Source organism: Diplodia corticola, assembly GCF_001883845.1.
Source record: "Diplodia corticola strain CBS 112549 chromosome Unknown scaffold23, whole genome shotgun sequence".
In the NCBI taxonomy this organism is placed as follows: Eukaryota; Fungi; Ascomycota; class Dothideomycetes; order Botryosphaeriales; family Botryosphaeriaceae; genus Diplodia; species Diplodia corticola.
The window spans coordinates 12,556-31,379 of record NW_017971502.1 but is presented as its reverse complement, the minus strand read 5'-3'; the positions used below and the strand labels follow the sequence as shown (position 1 = coordinate 31,379).

At 57.8% G+C, this 18,824-nt stretch overlaps 10 protein-coding genes across 10 annotated transcripts; 7 read left to right on the top strand and 3 right to left on the bottom strand.

Moving 5' to 3' along the window:
- Positions 1–513: 513 nt before the first annotated feature.
- BKCO1_2300013 (platelet-activating factor acetylhydrolase) lies at positions 514–2,113 on the top strand (the record flags this gene model as incomplete). The annotated part of the gene is made up of 2 exons (XM_020272937.1): positions 514–794; positions 844–2,113. The coding sequence occupies 2 exons, from the start codon at positions 514–516 to the stop codon at positions 2,111–2,113; spliced, it is 1,551 nt and encodes a 516-aa protein (XP_020130614.1).
- Positions 2,114–2,398: 285 nt separating this feature from the next.
- Positions 2,399–3,260, top strand: BKCO1_2300012 (frg1-like family protein; the record flags this gene model as incomplete). The annotated part of the gene is made up of 2 exons (XM_020272926.1): positions 2,399–2,781; positions 2,843–3,260. The coding sequence occupies 2 exons, from the start codon at positions 2,399–2,401 to the stop codon at positions 3,258–3,260; spliced, it is 801 nt and encodes a 266-aa protein (XP_020130615.1).
- A 1,227-nt stretch (positions 3,261–4,487) lies between these two features.
- On the top strand, positions 4,488–5,169 carry BKCO1_2300011 (gpi anchored protein; the record flags this gene model as incomplete). The annotated part of the gene is made up of 2 exons (XM_020272915.1): positions 4,488–4,740; positions 4,805–5,169. 2 exons carry the CDS (start codon positions 4,488–4,490, stop codon positions 5,167–5,169), a joined length of 618 nt encoding a protein of 205 aa, XP_020130616.1.
- A 1,354-nt stretch (positions 5,170–6,523) lies between these two features.
- Positions 6,524–7,471, top strand: BKCO1_2300010 (uncharacterized protein; the record flags this gene model as incomplete). Its single annotated transcript, XM_020272904.1, has 2 exons — positions 6,524–6,738; positions 6,850–7,471. The coding sequence occupies 2 exons, from the start codon at positions 6,524–6,526 to the stop codon at positions 7,469–7,471; spliced, it is 837 nt and encodes a 278-aa protein (XP_020130617.1).
- A 436-nt stretch (positions 7,472–7,907) lies between these two features.
- BKCO1_230009 (solute carrier family 40 (iron-regulated transporter) protein) lies at positions 7,908–10,534 on the bottom strand (the record flags this gene model as incomplete). The annotated part of the gene is made up of 2 exons (XM_020273043.1): positions 7,908–10,233; positions 10,293–10,534. The coding sequence occupies 2 exons, from the start codon at positions 10,532–10,534 to the stop codon at positions 7,908–7,910; spliced, it is 2,568 nt and encodes an 855-aa protein (XP_020130728.1).
- A 213-nt stretch (positions 10,535–10,747) lies between these two features.
- Positions 10,748–11,077, top strand: BKCO1_230008 (uncharacterized protein; the record flags this gene model as incomplete). The annotated part of the gene is made up of 1 exon (XM_020273032.1): positions 10,748–11,077. The coding sequence occupies one exon, from the start codon at positions 10,748–10,750 to the stop codon at positions 11,075–11,077; it is 330 nt and encodes a 109-aa protein (XP_020130729.1).
- A 557-nt stretch (positions 11,078–11,634) lies between these two features.
- Positions 11,635–13,639, top strand: BKCO1_230007 (ferric reductase like transmembrane component; the record flags this gene model as incomplete). Its single annotated transcript, XM_020273021.1, has 2 exons — positions 11,635–12,074; positions 12,127–13,639. 2 exons carry the CDS (start codon positions 11,635–11,637, stop codon positions 13,637–13,639), a joined length of 1,953 nt encoding a protein of 650 aa, XP_020130733.1.
- A 305-nt stretch (positions 13,640–13,944) lies between these two features.
- On the bottom strand, positions 13,945–14,904 carry BKCO1_230006 (rna polymerase rpb7-like domain-containing protein; the record flags this gene model as incomplete). Its single annotated transcript, XM_020273010.1, has 1 exon — positions 13,945–14,904. One exon carries the CDS (start codon positions 14,902–14,904, stop codon positions 13,945–13,947), a length of 960 nt encoding a protein of 319 aa, XP_020130734.1.
- Positions 14,905–15,170: 266 nt separating this feature from the next.
- Positions 15,171–16,427, top strand: BKCO1_230005 (heat shock protein; the record flags this gene model as incomplete). The annotated part of the gene is made up of 4 exons (XM_020272999.1): positions 15,171–15,224; positions 15,280–15,527; positions 15,580–15,859; positions 15,927–16,427. The coding sequence occupies 4 exons, from the start codon at positions 15,171–15,173 to the stop codon at positions 16,425–16,427; spliced, it is 1,083 nt and encodes a 360-aa protein (XP_020130735.1).
- A 1,162-nt stretch (positions 16,428–17,589) lies between these two features.
- Positions 17,590–18,597, bottom strand: BKCO1_230004 (family transcriptional regulator; the record flags this gene model as incomplete). Its single annotated transcript, XM_020272988.1, has 1 exon — positions 17,590–18,597. One exon carries the CDS (start codon positions 18,595–18,597, stop codon positions 17,590–17,592), a length of 1,008 nt encoding a protein of 335 aa, XP_020130736.1.
- Between the last annotated feature and the right edge of the window lie 227 nt (positions 18,598–18,824).

The window sequence follows — 18,824 nt, the reverse complement described above, 5'->3', positions numbered from 1 at the left end:
GCGTGATTGCTCTCCTGCTCGACCGACCGGCGTCATCTGCGTTACCGCGGATAGCGGGCTGCGCGTGGCCTGCAGCGCCGTGCCCTGCGCCAGCTGCTGCCCTGCCGCCCTGCCGCCCTGCCGCCCGTGGCCCTGCCGTATCAGTGCGTGAGTGCCTGCCTTCCCACGCGTCTGGGATCGCCCGTCCGCTCCCCACGCCACATCGCCCCCACACGTCATTCTCCCACGCTTGAAAGCCAGACTCCGTCCCTTTCCAACATGCAGCCCTGGACCGGCCTCTGGACGCTTCTGCTCAGCCCTACGACCATGTCGGCGCGCGGAAGTCCAGACTCCCGGCGTTACGCCCGTATAGGCCTGTGCAGACGTCATCCTGTGGCTTTGCCTCCCGCTGGCCGCCACTGTCGCGTGCCCTCTGACCGTAAGCAAAAAAAAGTCTCCTTTCTCACTGCTCTCCTTGCGTCTTTCCCTTCTGTCTTGTGACGACTTCGATTCATTACCTCCCTCGCTGTGACCATGGCCTGGCTGTCGACACTTAATCCCGTGCCTGGCTTTCCCGAGTACAGCGGGCCCTATAAGGTGGGCTCTTTCGACGTAGAAATTCCCGTCTCGGAGCTCGAGTCGCCCAGTCCGCCTCCCGCATCGAGCGTATCGACAGTTTCTTTCCGCGTCTTCTATCCATGTGAACCTGGTGCAAAAGAAAGGGCAGTCCGGTGGATCCCATCGCCACAAAGGGGCTATGTGAGCGCATATGCTCGCTTTCTGGGAGCCGGTTCTGCCCTCGCCCAGGTCTTTGCGTAAGTCATGTCCTCCAGCCGGGATATAGCGGTGCTGACACCGGCCCAGCTACTGTCCACAGTTTTTATACTACACAACCGTCCCCGTCAACCGGAACGCACGTTTACTACCACCACCCACGAATTCGAGCAGATGGCCTGTCATGATTTTTAGCCATGGACTTGGAGGCTCAAGGAATGCATACTCGCAGATATGCGGCTCCATCTCCAGCCATGGAATGGTAGTCATCGCTCCAGACCACCGCGACGGAAGCGCTCCAATCTCGTACGTTCGCGCGACAGATGCCGCCGAGGCAAACATCGTAGACTATCAAAACGTACCACACAAGCCGGGTAAAGAGGTCTTCGACGCGAGAGACTCGCAGCTGAAGATCAGGCTTTGGGAGCTTGGTTTGATCCATGATGCGGTATTGAAGATGGGTGCTGGCGTGGACATGAAGAATCTGGACTCCAACAAGTCTCGAGACTCCAAGAAAGATAGCAGCACCCTGCTTTCGATGTTTCAAGGAAAACTGGATGTCAATCGGCCAGGCTCCATCAGTTGGGCCGGTCACAGTTTTGGTGCAGCGACCGTCCATCAGCTTGTCAAGTCGACCTTCTACCGACCGGACTCGCGAATCGGGGGCTATACGCCTCTGTTCACTCCTGCACCGGCTTCGTCAATTGTTCAGCAGATCACCAGCTCTTCGCCAGTCATCCTCCTGGATATCTGGTGCCTTCCATTGACAAGCCCGAACACCAAATGGCTGGCGGACAAGCCAATGCCGTGCTATGCGCCTGAAGGACCTGGAGGCACGGCTCTGCTTGCCATCCTAAGCGAAGCATTTGTCAAGTGGGCCGACCACTTCCAGGAGACCAAGCGCAGGCTTTCGGAAGACCCTTCATCCGACGCGCCCAGGCAGACAAAGCCGGCGCCACGATTCTTTTACCCGTTGGGCTCCGCCCATCTTTCGCAGTCGGACTTTGGTATCCTTTTCCGCTGGGTGGTAAAGAAGTTCCTCAAGACGGACGAGCCTGAGCGATACATGACGCTTAACGTGCGTGCCATTCTCCAGATGCTTCGCGAGAATGACTTCGAAGTAGCTGATACGAGCCGAGCTGAGATGGAGGAGGGAGAGGCTTCGGGTGATAAGAATGGGTCTGTTGCGGCGAAGGGCAAAACAGGGGATTGGAAGATTTTGGAGACGAATGGGGCGGTCAGAGGCTGGGTTGCGCTTTCCACCAGTCTCGACAAGCCCTCGGACGGGGCGCCTCACGATGCAGATGCAAAGGGCGAACCACTCAGTCAAGTCATCAAGAACGAGGGAGTGGAGCTTTGAGATTTGTTGTGACCTGGTTCATGTGTTTTATGATTAGATGAGTTTAGCATGGCGCATATTCGGTTGGGAGCATTCTCAGGAGCAGTCATCGATAGGTCGGCTCGGATAGATTACAAACTATATAACCATGGCTTGGATGCTTCATGGTGATCGCTTTGCGCGTTTGTGATTGGGTTGCTTGTCATGGCCGGCGGATAAGGCTCGAGCGGCCCGAGCTCCGTGGTCGCGGCAGAACGACGCCCGCGGATTTCATCATAGCTCCGCACTCAGACTCAACTTCTCACCATGGTCAAACCTCTCTCCTTCAAAGGCGACAAAAAGCCCAGGAAGCGCAAGCGCCCGGCCGCCGACGGCAACGAAGATGGCGCCCCTGCAGCCAAGGAGCTCGCCACCGCTGGCGGCTCTGCCGCTCAAGCCGCCGAAGACGACGATTCCTGGGTGACGGCCGAGGCCGCCTCCGACATCTCTGGGCCCGTTACCTTTGTGCTGCCCACCGACCCGCCGGCATTCCTGGGATGCGACGCCAATGGCACCGTCTTCACGAGCAAAGTCGAGAACATGGTCGAGGACGATCCGTCGACGGCGGAACCGCACGACGTGCGCCAGGTGTGGATTGCCCACCGCGTCGCCGGCAACGAGAACTTCAGCTTCAAGGGGCACCATGGGAAGTGAGTGTCTCCATTCCATGCAGCAAGCTGGCGTGACCGTGTGCTGACCTTTGCACCGCAGGTATCTCGCATGCGACAAATTCGGCGTCCTGTCGGCCCAGCGTGAGGCGGTTTCTCAGGACGAATCGTTTCTCTGCATCCCCGTTGCCAACAACCCTGGCACCTTCGCCGTACAGAACCTACGTGAGAAGTTCATCGCCGTCGACGAGGGCAAGAACGAGGTCCGCGGCGATTCCGAAAACATCGACTTCAACTCGACCTTCCGCATCCGCATGCAAGCCCGCTTCAAGCCGAGACCGAAGACCAACAAGGAGCAGAGGGCTGCCGAGAAGATCTCGAGAAAGGAGCTCGAAGAGATGGTGGGAAGGCCATTAGAGGACGACGAGGTGAAGAAGCTGAAGAGATCACGAAGGGCCGGAAACTTCCACGAGACGCTGCTCGACGTGAAGGTAAAGGGGAAGCACGACAAGTTTGCGTAATTCATGGCCACTTCCGGAGCGGCCATCGAATCAGCGAAAGGGGATGGACAGTCCCCAAAGAGCCATCTCGATGGAGAGAGGCGGGCTGTGCTCGTCATCACCTGCCTACCGACGCACGGATTCACCGGTCCAGCTTCTGCAAGTCAACTTCCAGTACTGAGTGCATGCTGTGAGATGATTGGCGTTGTTCTTGAAGCTGCGATAGCAAGCATGTTGATGCGAGGCAGTGCTGGCCAGAATCAGTGATCCAAGCAGGTTTGGCCATGCCCATGCTACCATCTCTAATGAAACCAAGGCACAGGTAACGTAGAAATCACCATTTCTTTTCTGTCATTGTTGAGCGACTGTGCTGTATCCGTGCTCTTTTTTCATTTCGATGCTGTAATATAATCGACATTGTCTTGGCTTTTGAAATAAACCCGAAATCCAGGCAGCTCGCCATGACTCTGGCCAGTGGTCCTGGGCGGCCAGCAAACTCACCGCTTCGACGTGCCTCCGCCGGGCGCCGACTGATGTTGCAGTGCATAGCGGGAGGCTCACAGGAACGCAGGACGCGCAATCACTAGAGCCAAACATCATCTGATGAGGCAAAGCCTTCTTCCTCGCTTCCAGAAATACCCACGGCGGGAGCTAACGGAGGTGGCGGAGCGGGAGCTTTCTGGCTGTCTGGGGAATGGAGAACCCAAGTCAGGCTTCAGAGCGGGCAGGGCGAGCACGGTCAGGCAAGTCGTGTCGCATGACGCAGATGTTTCCAGTGGATGCTTGGCTCGAGCGTACGCGTTTAGCCCGAGTCCGGGGCTACCATTCGCTCGCTTTCAGGATTCCCCTGGCAGCGTTGATGCAGAAGGTTGCAGCCACAGCCTTCCCGCCGCGCCCTGGCACTGCTTGGCACCCAGCAGGATCAACCCTCCCCGCCCAGCCATACCTGCCGTGGCTCCAATCAGGATGCGTTCCGGCCAGAGAGCCGACCTCTTGGCTTCCAATTCCCGACAGAGATCACGTCTCCGGTGCTTGGTAGCACCGACTGCGCCTCTGGAATCGTCGTCAGTGCGGTCGTGGTGGGGATTGACGCTGCTGGCTGTTGAGCGGATATAAATTCCCCGGACATCAGAGTGTGGAGTAGACTATATCCCTGCCCTGCCCGCCCGTTCGCTTCTGGTCAAGACACAAACACATCTTCTCGTTCATCATCCACCAAGAAGCCACAACCTTCGACCTTCTCCCACCATGCAGTTCAAAGTGCTTGCTCTCCTCTCAGCCCTCGCAGCTATCGGCTCAGCCCAAGACATCGACAACAATGACGTCCCCAATACCTGCCGATCTGTCTGCCAGAGCACCATCGACCTGACCACCCAATGCGACCGTCAAACCGACGACGACGACGAGGGCTACATCAACTGCGTCTGCTCCACCACCAACGCGAGCAGCTTCATCCCCGAGTGCGAGGCCTGCGTCGCCGCCAATGACGAGGCCGACAACGGTAAGAAGAACCTCGCCAACAACCAGCCCCCTCCCAAAGAGCATGTTGACTAACCGCACCACAGACGTCCGCGACATCGTTAGATCCTGCTCTTTCACCCAAGTCTCCACTTGGAACTCAGGAACTGCCACTGGCACCGCCACCTCCTCCGCTTCCACGTCCTTCAGCATCACCCTAGCCAGCTCCGTCACGGCCACGGCCACGTCCTCCGGATCCGGTACCGGTTCTTCGGCCAGCAGCCAGTCGACTGGTACCACTAGCAGCAGCAGCAGCAGCAGCAACAGCAACAGCAACAGCAACAGCGCGAGCACCGGCTCGGCCGGCTCGACGGCCTCTGCTCAGGCTACCGGCGCCGCCGCGCCCGCAGTTACCGCCGGCTTTGGCGGCATTGCCGTTGCCATCCTGGCTGGCGTACCCGCATTCTTGTAGATGGGCATGTTGTTTGCCTATTGCGTGGAAAACTATCCAGTGGCCCATCGGATATGGTTGCAGCGTCAGCATACTTCTGTGGGGATTTTCAGCGGTGATGTTGGGGTAGATAGACACGACAATGACCTACGATACAGAAACGACAACTGAGTGCTCGATATACCAGACAGATTCCGTTAATTAAATTGACCGACTATTCGTCATTTATGTTTTCCCATGATTTCGCAGAGAGTGTCCGTTGGTTGCAGATGAAGACTAAAAGAAAACATGGCATTCAACAATTATTTGGACGAGAAGTGAATAGCAAAAAAGATGAGAATAACAAATTTTAAGGCATATGAGAGCAACAGGACCGTCCCGCGTGTACGATTTGGTGTCCAGGGGCGGGAATAAACCGCCAATGCTAGAAAGTGTAATGCCTAACGACGACGGCGCCATTTCTCTTTTTTTTTTCGGCTTCGCAAAAGAACATTACCCACCATAGTGGCTACTAAAAATTAAACAGCTATGTCGATCTAAGTCGCTCCTACTACTACTACTACACGGCCGTGGTGGGGAACAGGCATCCCAGAGTAACAGGTTCATCCCGGTGGCCAGCAGCCTGCTGGTTTGGAAGCTCGCGTCGCAAGACAGCGCGGGCCCTGGAAACAGTCACACAATGATCTTTCAGCGTACATTGAGCTTTCTATATATAGGGCTGCAAGGTGCGTCTCCAAACGTGGGGCTCTCAAGCTGTATTTGTGGATGGTTGGGGGCCAAGCGCTGAAGGGGTTGGATTCATTGCATGTCGTCATACCAACCTCAGAACCAAAGCAGTGAAGTCGAAACGAACATGCAAGGGCAAGACTAAATCTATCTCCTCGTAGTCGAGAGCTTCGTGATGATAGCGTTGGCTCTCCGCGTTTATACGAAGCTGGAGAAGGTGCAAGCGTCTCCAGTCAACAAACGACAAAGGATGAATTCATCGAGAGACTTGAACAACAGAGGATCTTCCTTGTTGATCGGCGCTTTTTCTTATTATAGATGCGTCGTTGTTGTTGTTGTTGCTGTTGTTGTGTTGTCACCACGGTACCACCGCTAGTGCCAGCTCAATGGGGCTGTGCTCGTCTGCCTATCCGCACCTCAGCCTCGAAGGATTCAAACACGCCAGGAAGCATCCTCGATGAGGAGGAATGTCTGGTGACGTCGCGCTTTGCTTGGCGCAGTGAGGTACCTGGAAGATACATAATGGCTAGCGGCCTTTCTTCCGCCACAGCCACTGACCGGCCGTTTCCATCCATCCCCTCGTTAATTGCTTTCGGGGAGGACCTCAGCAGAGAAAGTAAAATAAAAAAGTACAAACAAAATCGGAAAGATGGCGATTCCGTTCTCCAGATTCGCCCACTCGCCGCCCGCCCGCTGGCGCGGTCGTCTGAAACACGGTCCGCAGCTACTCATCCCGCTGCTCGTCCTGGACATCACCATGATGGCGCTCGTAGCCGCCTCCATGGTCTACTCTGCCACAGCCACGACATACTACGGCTCAACGAACATCGGCATGTACTGGGGCGGCAGCACGAGCGAGAAAGCGTACGTACATACGTCCCACCCGAATATCCTGACGTCGAAAAAAAAGAAAAAGAAAGAAAAAGAAAACCACCCCCAAACCAACCAACTAACCAAATCAACCAAAAACCACAGCGCCAACGTATTCCTCTACCTCGCCGTCCCCGCGCTCGACCTCTTCCACACCCTCGCCCAGATGGCCGCCTACCTCTCCACCCGCACCCGCACCCGCACCCGCACACCATCGACATCATCGACATCATCATCGTCGCACCATCGCAACCCCCCCGCCGGCCAGCTCCCCGCCCTCTCCTTCCTCCACCCCGCCGCCGCCCTCTCCGGCGCCCTCGTGTTCGTCTGCCTGTGGGCGTACCAGGTCTCCATCGCCGCCGCCATGGACCTCGGCGGCGGGTGGGAGCAGCCGCAGGGCGACGGCGCGTGGCGCGGGCTGGCGGTGGCGCGGTGCGCCGTGGGCGTCGCCGCGTGGGTGCTGTGGGCGGCGTATGCGGGGTGCAGCGCGGCGGCGGTGCATTGTTGGAGGAGGGAGGAGAAGAGGGAGAAGAAGGAGAGGAAGAAGGAGAAGAGGAAGGAAGAAGAGGAGGAGGGTGTGGATCGGTTGCGGGGGTTGGGTGACAACAACAACAAACCTGCTGCTGCGGGCATGGGGACGTCGAAGCTGTTTGGGGATTCAATGGTGGATGTGGGGCTAGACGACGACGACGATGACGACGACGGTGATTGTGCGAAGAAGGTCTGAGCGGCTGGGAGCATCTTTCTGTGGAAGGACGGAGGTAATGGCTAATGAAGATTATCATGGATGAAACGTATGGCCAAGGGAAAGCAATACACAGCGACAGAAGGGAAGATACGAACGCAGGAGTAATGAATGATGCCCGTGGTTGGGATCATGTTCAATAAGATCATGATCACACCAATCACCTTTAGACGCGATAAACACAAGCGAAGTGGCAAGTGTAATCGAATTTGTTGCCACAAGCCATTGACAGGTGTGAAGCTTTCTGTAACTAGGTAGTCTTTCATTCGAAGCCAGGCTTTACCTACGTAGTGGAATGGCCGCCAGATGCATGGGACGACTCCCCCGTTCCCGAAAACCCCGAACCCCACCACTTCCGTGCAACATTAGTAATGCGATCCAAAACCGCACCAACCTGACCACGTTCTGCTCGTGGAACCTAGTTCTCAGCAACCGCATCTTCTCCCTTCTCGTCCGGAGAGTGAGCTTCAGTCGTACCTTCGTCCACATTCTCTTCCTCAGCATTCGCCGTCAACTCCTCTCCGTTTCCATCGGCCATTTTGGTGTCAGCAAGACCATCAATCTCGTCACTAGGGGCAGCAGCCTGGAGGAGCCACAGCCCTGCCATGTTCGGGAACTCGACCCAACGCCTGCTCGGATCATCCTCTTCATCCTTAGTGACGTCGAACGTCTTCGCCTCAAGCTTGCCATTCTTGCCGCCAGATCGCGCCTCAGACCGGCTGCGCGGAACGTCAGGGGCAGCAAGCTGCAGGTATGCAGCATCTTCCTCAGTCTCTAGGACTTCGGCTCTGCGGTAGTCAGATATGATGGGCTGCCAGCCGGTTAGTTCTGACACTTCCATTTCCTTGTAGACAACGATCGAGCCAACGCGAATGTCCTCGGGTACAAGTGTTTGTAGAGCTGTGACATCCGGAGGCAGGGGAGGGAGATCATCGCTCGCATTCATCTGCTCGTCGGCGTTCTTGGGCTTCAATGAAGCTTCGGATACGCCCTGCGCATCTTGTGTCTCTTGGAGGAGCTGCGATTGTGCAGCGTCGGCCTCAGCTGGCTCATCATAGTCAAGAATGGACCAATCCTCGTTCCCATCCCGTTGGTAGTGCTGCTCCGGCTCGTTGTACGTCTGATTGTTCTTCTTACGCTTTTTCTTGTTCTTCTTCTTGTGCTCGTGCTCCTGGTCATACTCCACATACTGCTCGTACCACTGCTGCGGATCCCAACGTTGCTTGAACGGGAAGGGCGGCGCGCTCAGCTCCTGTACATTGCCATCCGAAACTTCGAACGCCATTAGTTCTATCCGGAACTTCCAGGAATCGGGATCCTGAAGGTCTTCAGGTTCCTCTTCCACTTCTTGCGCGGAGGATTCGCCATAAAACCTCTTCTTGCCGCGTCTGCTTACGGTGGCAGCTATCTTATCCCTCAACTTCTGTTCGTCTTCCTTTGTTTTTGGATTGCGAAGACCCAGTGACCCCATGGTCAAGCGACGGAAGCTGTCGACATCGATTCGCTTACGCTTGGGAGCTGGAGCATCTGTGACTTCATTCTTGGCTTCTCGCGTCGTCTCGGTAGGGCTTTCCGGTGTGAGTTCGGAAGCAGGTTTTTGAACCTCGTTGCCGAGACCTGACTCCCCTGCTCTGTTGGTCGAGTCCTTTTCAATGTCCGCATCAAATGATTCCTTCTCTCCAGCACTAGCATCTGTGGGAGTAGAATCTACATCAGTCGGACCCTTCTTTGAATTGCTGACGTCGAATGAGGAATTGAGCATCATGAGTAGCTGGGCCTTCTTCTTCTCGAGCAAATCGGTCTCCGCATCTTTTTCTGCTAAACGGGAAGGTGAGGTAACGATGCTAGTCCCTTGGACGTTCGGGGGAGTCCCCATCCACCTACCAGCTTCATGAGGTGTATCACGCTTGTGGAGCTTTCCAATCCGACGACGCCTGTTCCGCGCTTTGGTTCTTTTCAGACCTTGAAAAGGTACACGAGTCGGGATCGGCGATGCATTCTGCTGGCCAGTGCTTGGCTGTACTACGATTGGCAGAGGTTTTGAGCTGGCTTCGTCCGGCTCTGAGCCGGAGTCAGAATCATCTTCATCAGTGGAAGACGAGTCCGAGTCTGAGGTATCATCGGATGAAGAGTCGTCGGACGAGGAGTGCTCAGACGAGGCGATATCAGACGAGGGGTCGACGGATGAAGAGTCGGAATCGTCAGAAGATGAGTCAGAGTCAGAGCTAGACGGGCCAGAGTCATCGGTCGCAGCGGTGTCGACCACCTTTGTGTCTACATGGATCGGTTCCGCGCGAGTCGACACATCTGATGAGCTGTCTGAGATACTGAGAGGGCCCCGATATTCCTCCTCAGTATCATCATCCGATGGGAGCGCTACCAATGCGTCATCGTCTTGGAAATGTACACTTTTGTCAGACTTATCCGACCTTACGGACTCCAGCCTTCTCCGCTTCGGAGCAGGTTGCTCTGCGACGAAGTCTTCATCGTCTTCGTCGTCATCAATGTGATGTTGGAATTGAGGCACATCGTCAAGGAGCCCGTGGACTTCGTCTCCGTCGGTGGAGTCGGCGATGGGATTCTTCAAGGGCGGAATGTTGACGGGCGGACGACCGGGCTTCCGAGCGGAAAAGTAGGACTTGCCGAAGGGGATGCCATCGACAAGATGCTGGCCATTCGCGTTGATTTGATCGCGGCCGGCGATATGGCGTGCGCGAAGCTCGGGCTGGGTGAGATGGCGAATGCTGGGGGCATTTTTTAATGGGTGAAGCAGCCAAGGCGTGTCGGCGCGAGGGGGGCTTACCAGACTTGGTCCTCATCCTTGAAGATATCCCTAACATTCTGGAAGTGCAGGGCCTCGTAGCTGGCGATCTCAACGGTGTAGTCCTCCAAGCCCCAGTGCAGACTCTCGAGCGGGATAATGTCGTTGACGTGCTCGAGCAGCTGGGCGACGGTGAAGGCGTCGTTGGCTCTGTCGTCAGGCACTGCCCACAGCAGCTCGGCCGTGGGCAGATTGTGACGGCGGATGCTCAGGCGCAGCCTCATTCGTGCGGGCGTGTCGGGTGGGCGTGAGGCGGCGTGTGCAGGAACGCGATGCGATGACGACGCAAGTGAGGATGGTGGGCGGAAAATACGTACCAGTAGGGCTGGTGCTGCACGGACCACCGCCCTCAACGTGGGGCCTGGGTCCGCCGCAGGGCAGCGACGAGCGTCGAGAGCCGAACGGCGATCGCCCCTGCCCTCGCTGGACAGACAAACATGGCCTCTCCATTGGACGCTCGCGCACCTCGCACACCTCGCACACCTCCACCTCCACCGGCGACTTTTTCTGATACGGCCGAGGGTCCGGCTGAGGGTCCCAACTCCCAAGTGCCGCTCGGCAATGGCGCCGACTGCCGCAATACTAAACGAGCGGACCTCCCTCCATCTCGGCAACGCGGCTCCCAGCCCACATTGAAACATCCCCAAGATTCGCCTGCGCCCGGCCCATCGGGTTTTACGTCAGGAAACGAGGGCCCTGCCGGCGATGCATCCGACCGCCCTGGCCCCGGACGAGCCGGACTACTTGAGCAGGATAGAGGCGGTTGACTCGGACCCGGCTTCAGAGCTCACGCTTGCATGAACTGCCGGAGAAAAAGAGCAGGCCGACGCAGAGGACTATTCCGGCAATGGCTGGCGCAGCCGGAGCGTGCTGCCAAAGGCGTTGCTCTGGCGTGATGCGCCGGCGGGCCGACGGTTGCGTAGGTGCGCACAATTGAGCACATTTCTCAAAAGGGCAGCGGCCCAAGGCCTCCGAACGCGCGCCTAGCCCTACCCGCCCGGATTCCCTGCGTAATCTCCATCTTGACAGCTCCGCTTTTGCTGCTACTTGACGCCTCAATATGCTCGCCTGTGTCGCATCTGCAATCCAGATTTCATGTTTCGCTGCACCTTGCTCCACCCACGCTCTTGGCGGCGCCGCCGCCGGGGAAGCGCCCGTATCAACAATCTTTAAGACCTACTGCTCCCTTCTGCTGTCTGTCACCGACCCCAGCTAGTACTCCCCCAATGGCCTTGTCTTGACACCCACGCTTTCGCCCCCTCGCCGCTCCAGCCTCTTTGCCAGGCCAACCCCCTGTCCTTCCACATCGCCCAACTCACCAACCATGGAGCGGAGACACATCCAGGATGAATCGTCCGCTGCATCACTGGAGCATCACTGGGGCTACGCCGACCGGGTCGTCCCGTGTACCAACGATGCCGGAACTTGTGAATACCTGGATGCCGTCTACTGGATGATGGACATGTCCATTCTCTACACCTTCATTTTGTGGGCAGTCATCGGCGGTCTGCTAGCCCTTTGGGTATTCCTGCGCTTTGCCAAGCCAAGCAGAAAGACCTTCTCCAAAATGTTCCAGGGAAAGGGGGATCTCGAGGCGCCTGCGAAAAGAGATCTCCAAAGCAGTGTATACAGGACATATAGAACCACGGTGGTGTCGCTGAGGAGATGGCTTTTGCCAGAGACGCTAAGGAGCGTTTTCGGCAACATCTCCCGACTCCAGGTATTGATACTTGCCTGCATCCTTGGATATCTTCTCATCTTCTCGTATGTACACCACCTAAACGTATCCACCAATTTACTGACACTGCAAACTTAGGCTCGTGGGGACCGTTTACAAGACCTGGATCACTCCGGTCAAGACGATGCCAGGCGTCTACAACACTCGCACCGGTTTTGGAGGCTTTGCAGACAGGGTCGGTGCATTCGCATATGCCCTTACTCCGTTTACCGTTCTTCTTGGCTCCCGCGAAAGTGTGCTTTCACTTCTCACCGGCGTTCCGTACCACCACTTCAACTTTCTGCATCGCTGGACTGGTCGCATTATCTTCATTCAGTCTTTCCTGCATACTCTCGGCTGGACCATCATCGAGGGTAAGCTCTATCAGCCACAGCCTACTGTGTTCAAGGAGTGGATTGCCCAACAGTACATTATCTTCGGCATCGTCGCCATGGTGTTCATCACTTTCCTTTATATCTTCAGCATCAAGAGCGTTATTCGATGGACCGGCTATGAGTTCTTCAGGAAGGCACACTACATCGTGGCAGTGCTGTATTTGGCAGCATGCTGGGGCCACTGGACCAAGCTCGCGTGCTGGATGATTGCAAGCCTTGGCTTGTTCTTCATCGACCGAGGCTGCCGTCTCCTGCGCGTCGGCCTTATCCACAGCGGCTACAAGAGCGGCAACAAAGGCTTCGGGTTCCGCGCCGCCCAGTCGACTCTCCAAGTCTTCGACGACGGCGACTCTATTGTTGTACGCATGGATTTCGAGCACAACCACGACCCCTGGAAGCCGGGTCACCACTTTTACCTCTGCTTCCCGGAGCTCACCATCTGGCAATCGCACCCCTTCACGCCCTCCTCCCTGCCGGCGCCGCATCCTGCGCTCCCGAAGCACACCTATCTCATCCGCACCGAACAAGGGGAGACCAAGCGCCTGGCCGACCTCGCTCTGTCCGCCGAGCGCTGCGCGGAGAAGAAGACCACCCCCGTCATTCTCACGGGTCCCTACGGCACCGCCGTCTTCGACTCAGACAGTGAGACCAACGGCCAGATCGACAACTACCTCTGCATCGCCGGCGGCACGGGCGTCAGCTTCACGCTGCCCATCGCCACCGCCGCGGCACAGGCCGGCGCCGCCACCGTCGACCTCATCTGGATCCTGCGCAAGACGGACAACTTGGCATGGCTGCGGCCCGAACTGCTCGACCTCAAGGCCCGCATGGACGCCGGCGCCCTGCCCAACCTGCGCATCAAGATCTTCGTCACGCGCGACAGCGAGATCGCCGCCGCCCGCACCAAGGCCGGCGAGAAGGACGTCGACGCGTGCGTCTGCGCCGTGTCGTCGCGCGTGTCCGACATCCTGGCGCCGCAGGCCGGCTTCGATGTCGAGTGGCTCGAGGACCACCACCCGGACGTGCGCGAGTGCCTGTCCGACTTCAAGGAGCGCGCGGCCGCTGCTGGTGGGCGCTGTCAGGTCGTCGCTAGCGGACCCAAGAGCTTGGGTACCGATCTGCGGAACGCCATCGCGGAGAAGAGTGAGGCGGGGAGGGTGTGGAGGGGAGACGAAAGCCACGACATCGACCTCTACTGGGACGATAGAATGGGCTGATCTGCAAGGAATTAAAAAAGAAAAAAGAAAAAGGAACAAAACAACATACAAGAGCTCTCTGGCAGAGGTCTCACGACCAATACTTGAACGATATAGATTAATGATGACTGGATATCCATTGCGCGCCCAAGAAATTTTTGGCGCCTTTTGCCTTTCAATAACGCCCGAACCCACTGTACAACGTGATCTATGATGCTTTTTGTTCATGACCAACCGCTCTCTGCTCTTCTGTTGGAAAGCTCCTGTACTGCGGAAAGATATAATCGGAGTGAAACGAAAAAATTTGCGTAGTGATTCTTTCCCTTTTATCTCCGTGCGCCTGAACTCGCACCGCCGCGCGGCCGTGACCTGCCTTTCCTCGCTGCGCTCCTCTGTGCGTACTTCTCCAGCTCCTGCTCGTCAAGCTCCTTCTCCTTGTCCGCCGACAGCAGACTGCCCTCGAAAGTAATGAAACCTCTGTCGTGCTCGGTGCGCGGCGACGCTTCGAAATCCCGAATGCGGAACTTGATGACGCCGTCCACCTTCTTGCCCTGCGCATCCACGAAATGTCCCTGGTCGCCATACAGCTTACCCGCACCTTCCGGCTCCTCCTCTTCGTCGTCGGCGCCGCCTTCGCCCGCGGCGACCCACGCCCAGTCCTCGGGCAGGCGCTTGCGGTCGATGCTCGCGGAGAACAGGTTCCAGCAGACGAGGCCGAGGTGGCTCTCGTTCTGCAGGTTGACGCTGCCCTCGATCCAGATGCCCTTGCGCGGGCGCAGCACCACGAAGTCGGCCGTGACCCAGACAAACGACACGGCGTACTCGTCGACGGAGCGGGCCAGCACGGCGCCGGCGGGCGACACGCCGGCGGGGCCCTCGGAGAGCTTGGCGTTGTTGTAGGCGAGGACGACGCCCTTGAGCGGCGGGTAGTAGGTCAGGAGCAGCGGCGACAGGTGCTCGGCGCACAGGGCCTTGAGCGGGTACTGCTGGCCGATGGACGCGAGCGGGAGGTAGAGCGATGCGGTTTGGTGGACGAAGGGCGAATCGTCGGAGTCCATGGGCTTTGCCGCGGCAGGCTTTTGGAACATCGAGGTCTTGCCCTTACTCGCCTTTTGCGGCGTGGCATCTGCGCCCTTTGCGGCGCGCGGCTTCTTAGCGGGCGACTGGTGGGCCTGCTCCTCCTCGCGGGCGCGCTTCTTGGATTTGTGTTCCGATTTGTCCTTTTTGTGCTTGTGCGCCTTCTTGTCGGCGACGGGCGAAGTCGCGGCCATGGCTTCGGCGGACATGCCTGGCTTCGGCGGGTCAATTGGCGGTGTCGCGGTGGTGATGGTGGAGTGGCGCACTTTTTTCTGGGAGCTCACGAAGGCGGTCAGCGAGCTCGGCGAAACGTGGTGCCGACGTGATGCCTCAGGCCAGAACAAAGTCCCGCCCTACTTAGGTAGTGGCCCAGGGCTGTTGGGAGGTCCGAGCTTCGAGCTCCATCTGGCATCATCGCACAGCGTCGCAACTTCCATGCCGCTGCAATCGCCGTCTGTCCCACTTCACCGCAAACATGCCTGGTACCAACCAGTACTTGTCCGTTGCCGGCTGGTGGTTTCTGCCCACGGTATGCTTCCTCTGCCTTTGTCTTCGCGCCATGCGCTAAACGCAGCCCCCGATAGGTCGTGGGATACATCCAGTCCTTTCTCTACTCGCTCTTCATCCGCGCCGGCGATCCCCGCCCTCAGCCCGGCTCTCCCAAATTCATAAGGCACAAGAAGATCATCCAAGGTCTGGTAGTTATCGGCTACCTGGTCTATTCCATCTACGAAGCCGACTGGGAGTTGCAACGTGCCGGCAACTTTTACCAAGCCCTTGGAGTCCCGGTCAACGCAACAGAGAAGACCATAAATACGAGGTTCCGCAGGCTGTAAGCACCACTTGATGCAAAGCTCGCGAGACAACATCCTGACCCGCACCAGCACTGTACTACATCACCCGGACAAGGTCACATCCGCCGAAGCCCGCCCCGCGGCCGAAAGATATTATGTCTTCCTCAAGCAGGCGCGCGACATTCTCGTCGACCCGGCTAAGCGCTTCGCATACGATCGATTTGGGCCGGGTATAGTAGAATGGAAGCACTGCATCACGGTACACGATTTTGTTATGCACGGTGTGCAGAGCAGTGCCCCGTCATACCTGGGAGGCGCCTCCGTCATGATTATGTTGGGCATGCTGGGCTATTTCCAGCATGGAAGCTACGTGAGTCACCTTTCCTCGCAGTAGTCGACGTCCAAGAGGCGCAAAGTATTCTAATTCGCAGCACCAGTGGCGCTACCTCGCATTCGCTGCCCTCGTCGTCTTTGAGTGCCACACGATATCGCGTCCCGACTTCCCGCCCTTACTCACCAAGATCCTAAACCCGCTCGTCTCCACCCTCCACCTTCACGCGCCTTGGCTACCCTACCAGATCCTCAGCATCGTCCGCAAAGGCACCTTCGCCTCCTTTATCGCCATGAATCAGCTTGGGCCCCTGATGCGAGACCCGAAACGCAACCTGCAGACCCAGGACAACCCCGCCATGCAGCAGCAACAGCTCGACCGTCTAACCCAGCTGTGCGCCGCCACTGACACGGACGCCCTGCGCCTGCTCGGCGTCGAGACCATGCCGTTCCAAGGCGAGGATGGCGAGAAGGAGCTCAAGGCTAAGATGAAGGGCTGGCTCGTGCAGAACAGCATCAGGAGCGATCCGGTTGTCAGGGATGCCGTGGGTCGCGCTGTGGCGAGGAAGCGCCAAAATGCGCCGGCGGGCGCGAGAGGGACGACTTAGGAAAAGATAGATTGGGTAGGAATGTTAGATGCTTTTTTGCTAGTTCTTTTCGGACATCTGCCGAAACGATGTAGTGCATGGTGTGGACGATGCGAACAATCTCACTCGAGGTTGGGCTCCGGCTCCGGCCCACCATGGGTTCTAGAAATGTCCAAAGGTGATGTGGATTTACTGACGCTTCTTACATTGGTGGTTCAAAGCCAAGGTCCGGACGTAGATGTAAGTCGTAAGTCTACATATGCATCCAGATACAGGACTAAGCTCCCCAAGAATGCAGAGTGCAATGTCTTCTCGAGTTGGGTTCTTCGCAAGCCTCTTGCTGACGCACTTGGCTCATCCATATTCCACTTCATCACCGAGTTACCGAAAGACCGCGAACATAGCGTTGGCGAGACATTTGGGGTCAGACTCTCGGCTTTCCGCGGAAACTAGTGGGAATATCGGACAGGCTTGCCCCTTTTTTGTTCTTTTACACACCCACTCTAGCCGACGACGTTATGCTTCGGTTGAGCCTGTGGAGGTTCCCCTTTCCAACGCGCCCGCTGTAAATCAAGGGTGTCGGTCCAGCGTAAGCCAAGACGGCTCTTTCTAGTTGCCGTTCCGATAATTGTATGCCCGCTCTAATGTGAGTCAACTAGTCGTCAGGTTCCTTTTGGTCTTGCGGGCATCCTCTCCCTCGCCCATCGGCGTTTATCCAATGTTGTGAGCATGGAATAGTACGTAGTATGGTGGACAATGACAACAACGCATAGAAAGCTGGCTTGCGTCCTCTGGCATGTGGAAAAAGGTGTCCATCCTGATACCATAGCCTATAAATAAAAGCGTGTAGAGCCAAGAAAATGACAGCCACGGGTTGCTTAACCCACACACAGACGAATCAAGGGAGATTAAAAACCCGTCACATTTGTCGGCTCCGACACTGCCTTCATACTGGACCAACTGTCTGTGGTGGCACATACGTTGCAGCTTTGGAGCCTCGATGATATCAAAGTGTGTATATAATGCTTTAGGAAATTGCTTAGCGTGACGCAACATTCCCCAATAGCCTAGCATGCACACTCCAAACCCGCTACAAAGAACCGCCACCAACAGTGAGGCCCAGCAGACTTCTTAATCTTTTCACTTAGAACAAAAGAAAACTTATAAAAAATAAGAAAGAAGTTCAAACCCGCCCCGCAGCAGCCGCCTTCCTCCTCGCCCAGCTCTCCTCCATCACCTCCCTGAAGCGCTTCGGCGGCCTCCCCGTCAGCATCTCGACGTCGCCGCTGATGACGGCCATCTCGCCCAGCCGGGTCGCCTTGCCGAAGCTCACCATGTCGGTGCTGTTCCACGGGAAGCCGTTGACGACCAGGTCGTCGACCGGCTCGCGCGGGATGCCCATGGCGTCGAAGTCGGCAAACATGTCGTCGTCGGACAGGGCCTCGAACGCGACGCCCGCGGGGCCCTTGCCCGAGACCTCGCCCATCAGCGCGGCGGCGTGGCGCCAGCTCAGCAGCTCCGGGCCGGTGATGGCGTAGGCGCGGTCGGCGTGCGGGGCCGGGTCGCACAGGACGGCGACGGCGGCGGCGACGCAGTCGGAGCGGGCGACGAAGGCGACGAGGCCGTCGCCGGCGTTGGAGCGGAGCGCGCCCGCCTCGATGGCCGCGGGCGCCGCCACGTCGGCCATGGCGTCGGCGTACTGGGCGTCGCGCAGCGCCGTCCACTTCATGCTACCACCAGTCGTCGCCGCCGCCGCCACCTCCCTCAGCATCGCCTCCGTGGCGCGGTGCTCCTGCCCCACCAGCGCCGTTGGCGCGGCCCGCTCCGCGGACACGATGGACGTGTAGACGATGTGGGTGACGCCGGCGCGGGCGGCCGCCTCGATGGCGGTGCGGTGCTGCGGCAGGCGCGCGCCCGCCCGCGACGTGCTGATCAGGAGCATCGTCGACGCGCCCGCAAAGGCGGCCGCCAGGGTCTCGACGGCGTCGTCGAAGCTGCCCTGCCGGATGGAGAGACCCCGCTCCGCGTAGGCCGACAGCTTGCCCGGGTTGCGCGTGAGGAGGAGGAGCGACGAGGGCGGGATGCCGCGCGCGAGCAGGCCCTCGACGGCGAGCCGGCCGTATTGGCCTGAGGCCCCCGTGATAAGGATCTTGTTGTTGGCTGTGCCACCCGCTTCTTGTGCTGCTGCCATCTTTGGATGAAGGTGAGAGGGTTCTGTGATGCCGAACCGGAAGAGGGGGGAGGTTAAACTAGGAAGATGGAAGGTTGCTTGGACCCGATTCCGGCAGTATGGTATGGTCCGGACGGATTGCTAAAAGGTGATGGAAGGGAAGATGGTAGGGGAGATCTGGGTAACCAAACGAGTGGTGGGTGGGTGGTGATATGCACACGCAGTTTAATAGCAAAACAGGACCCACC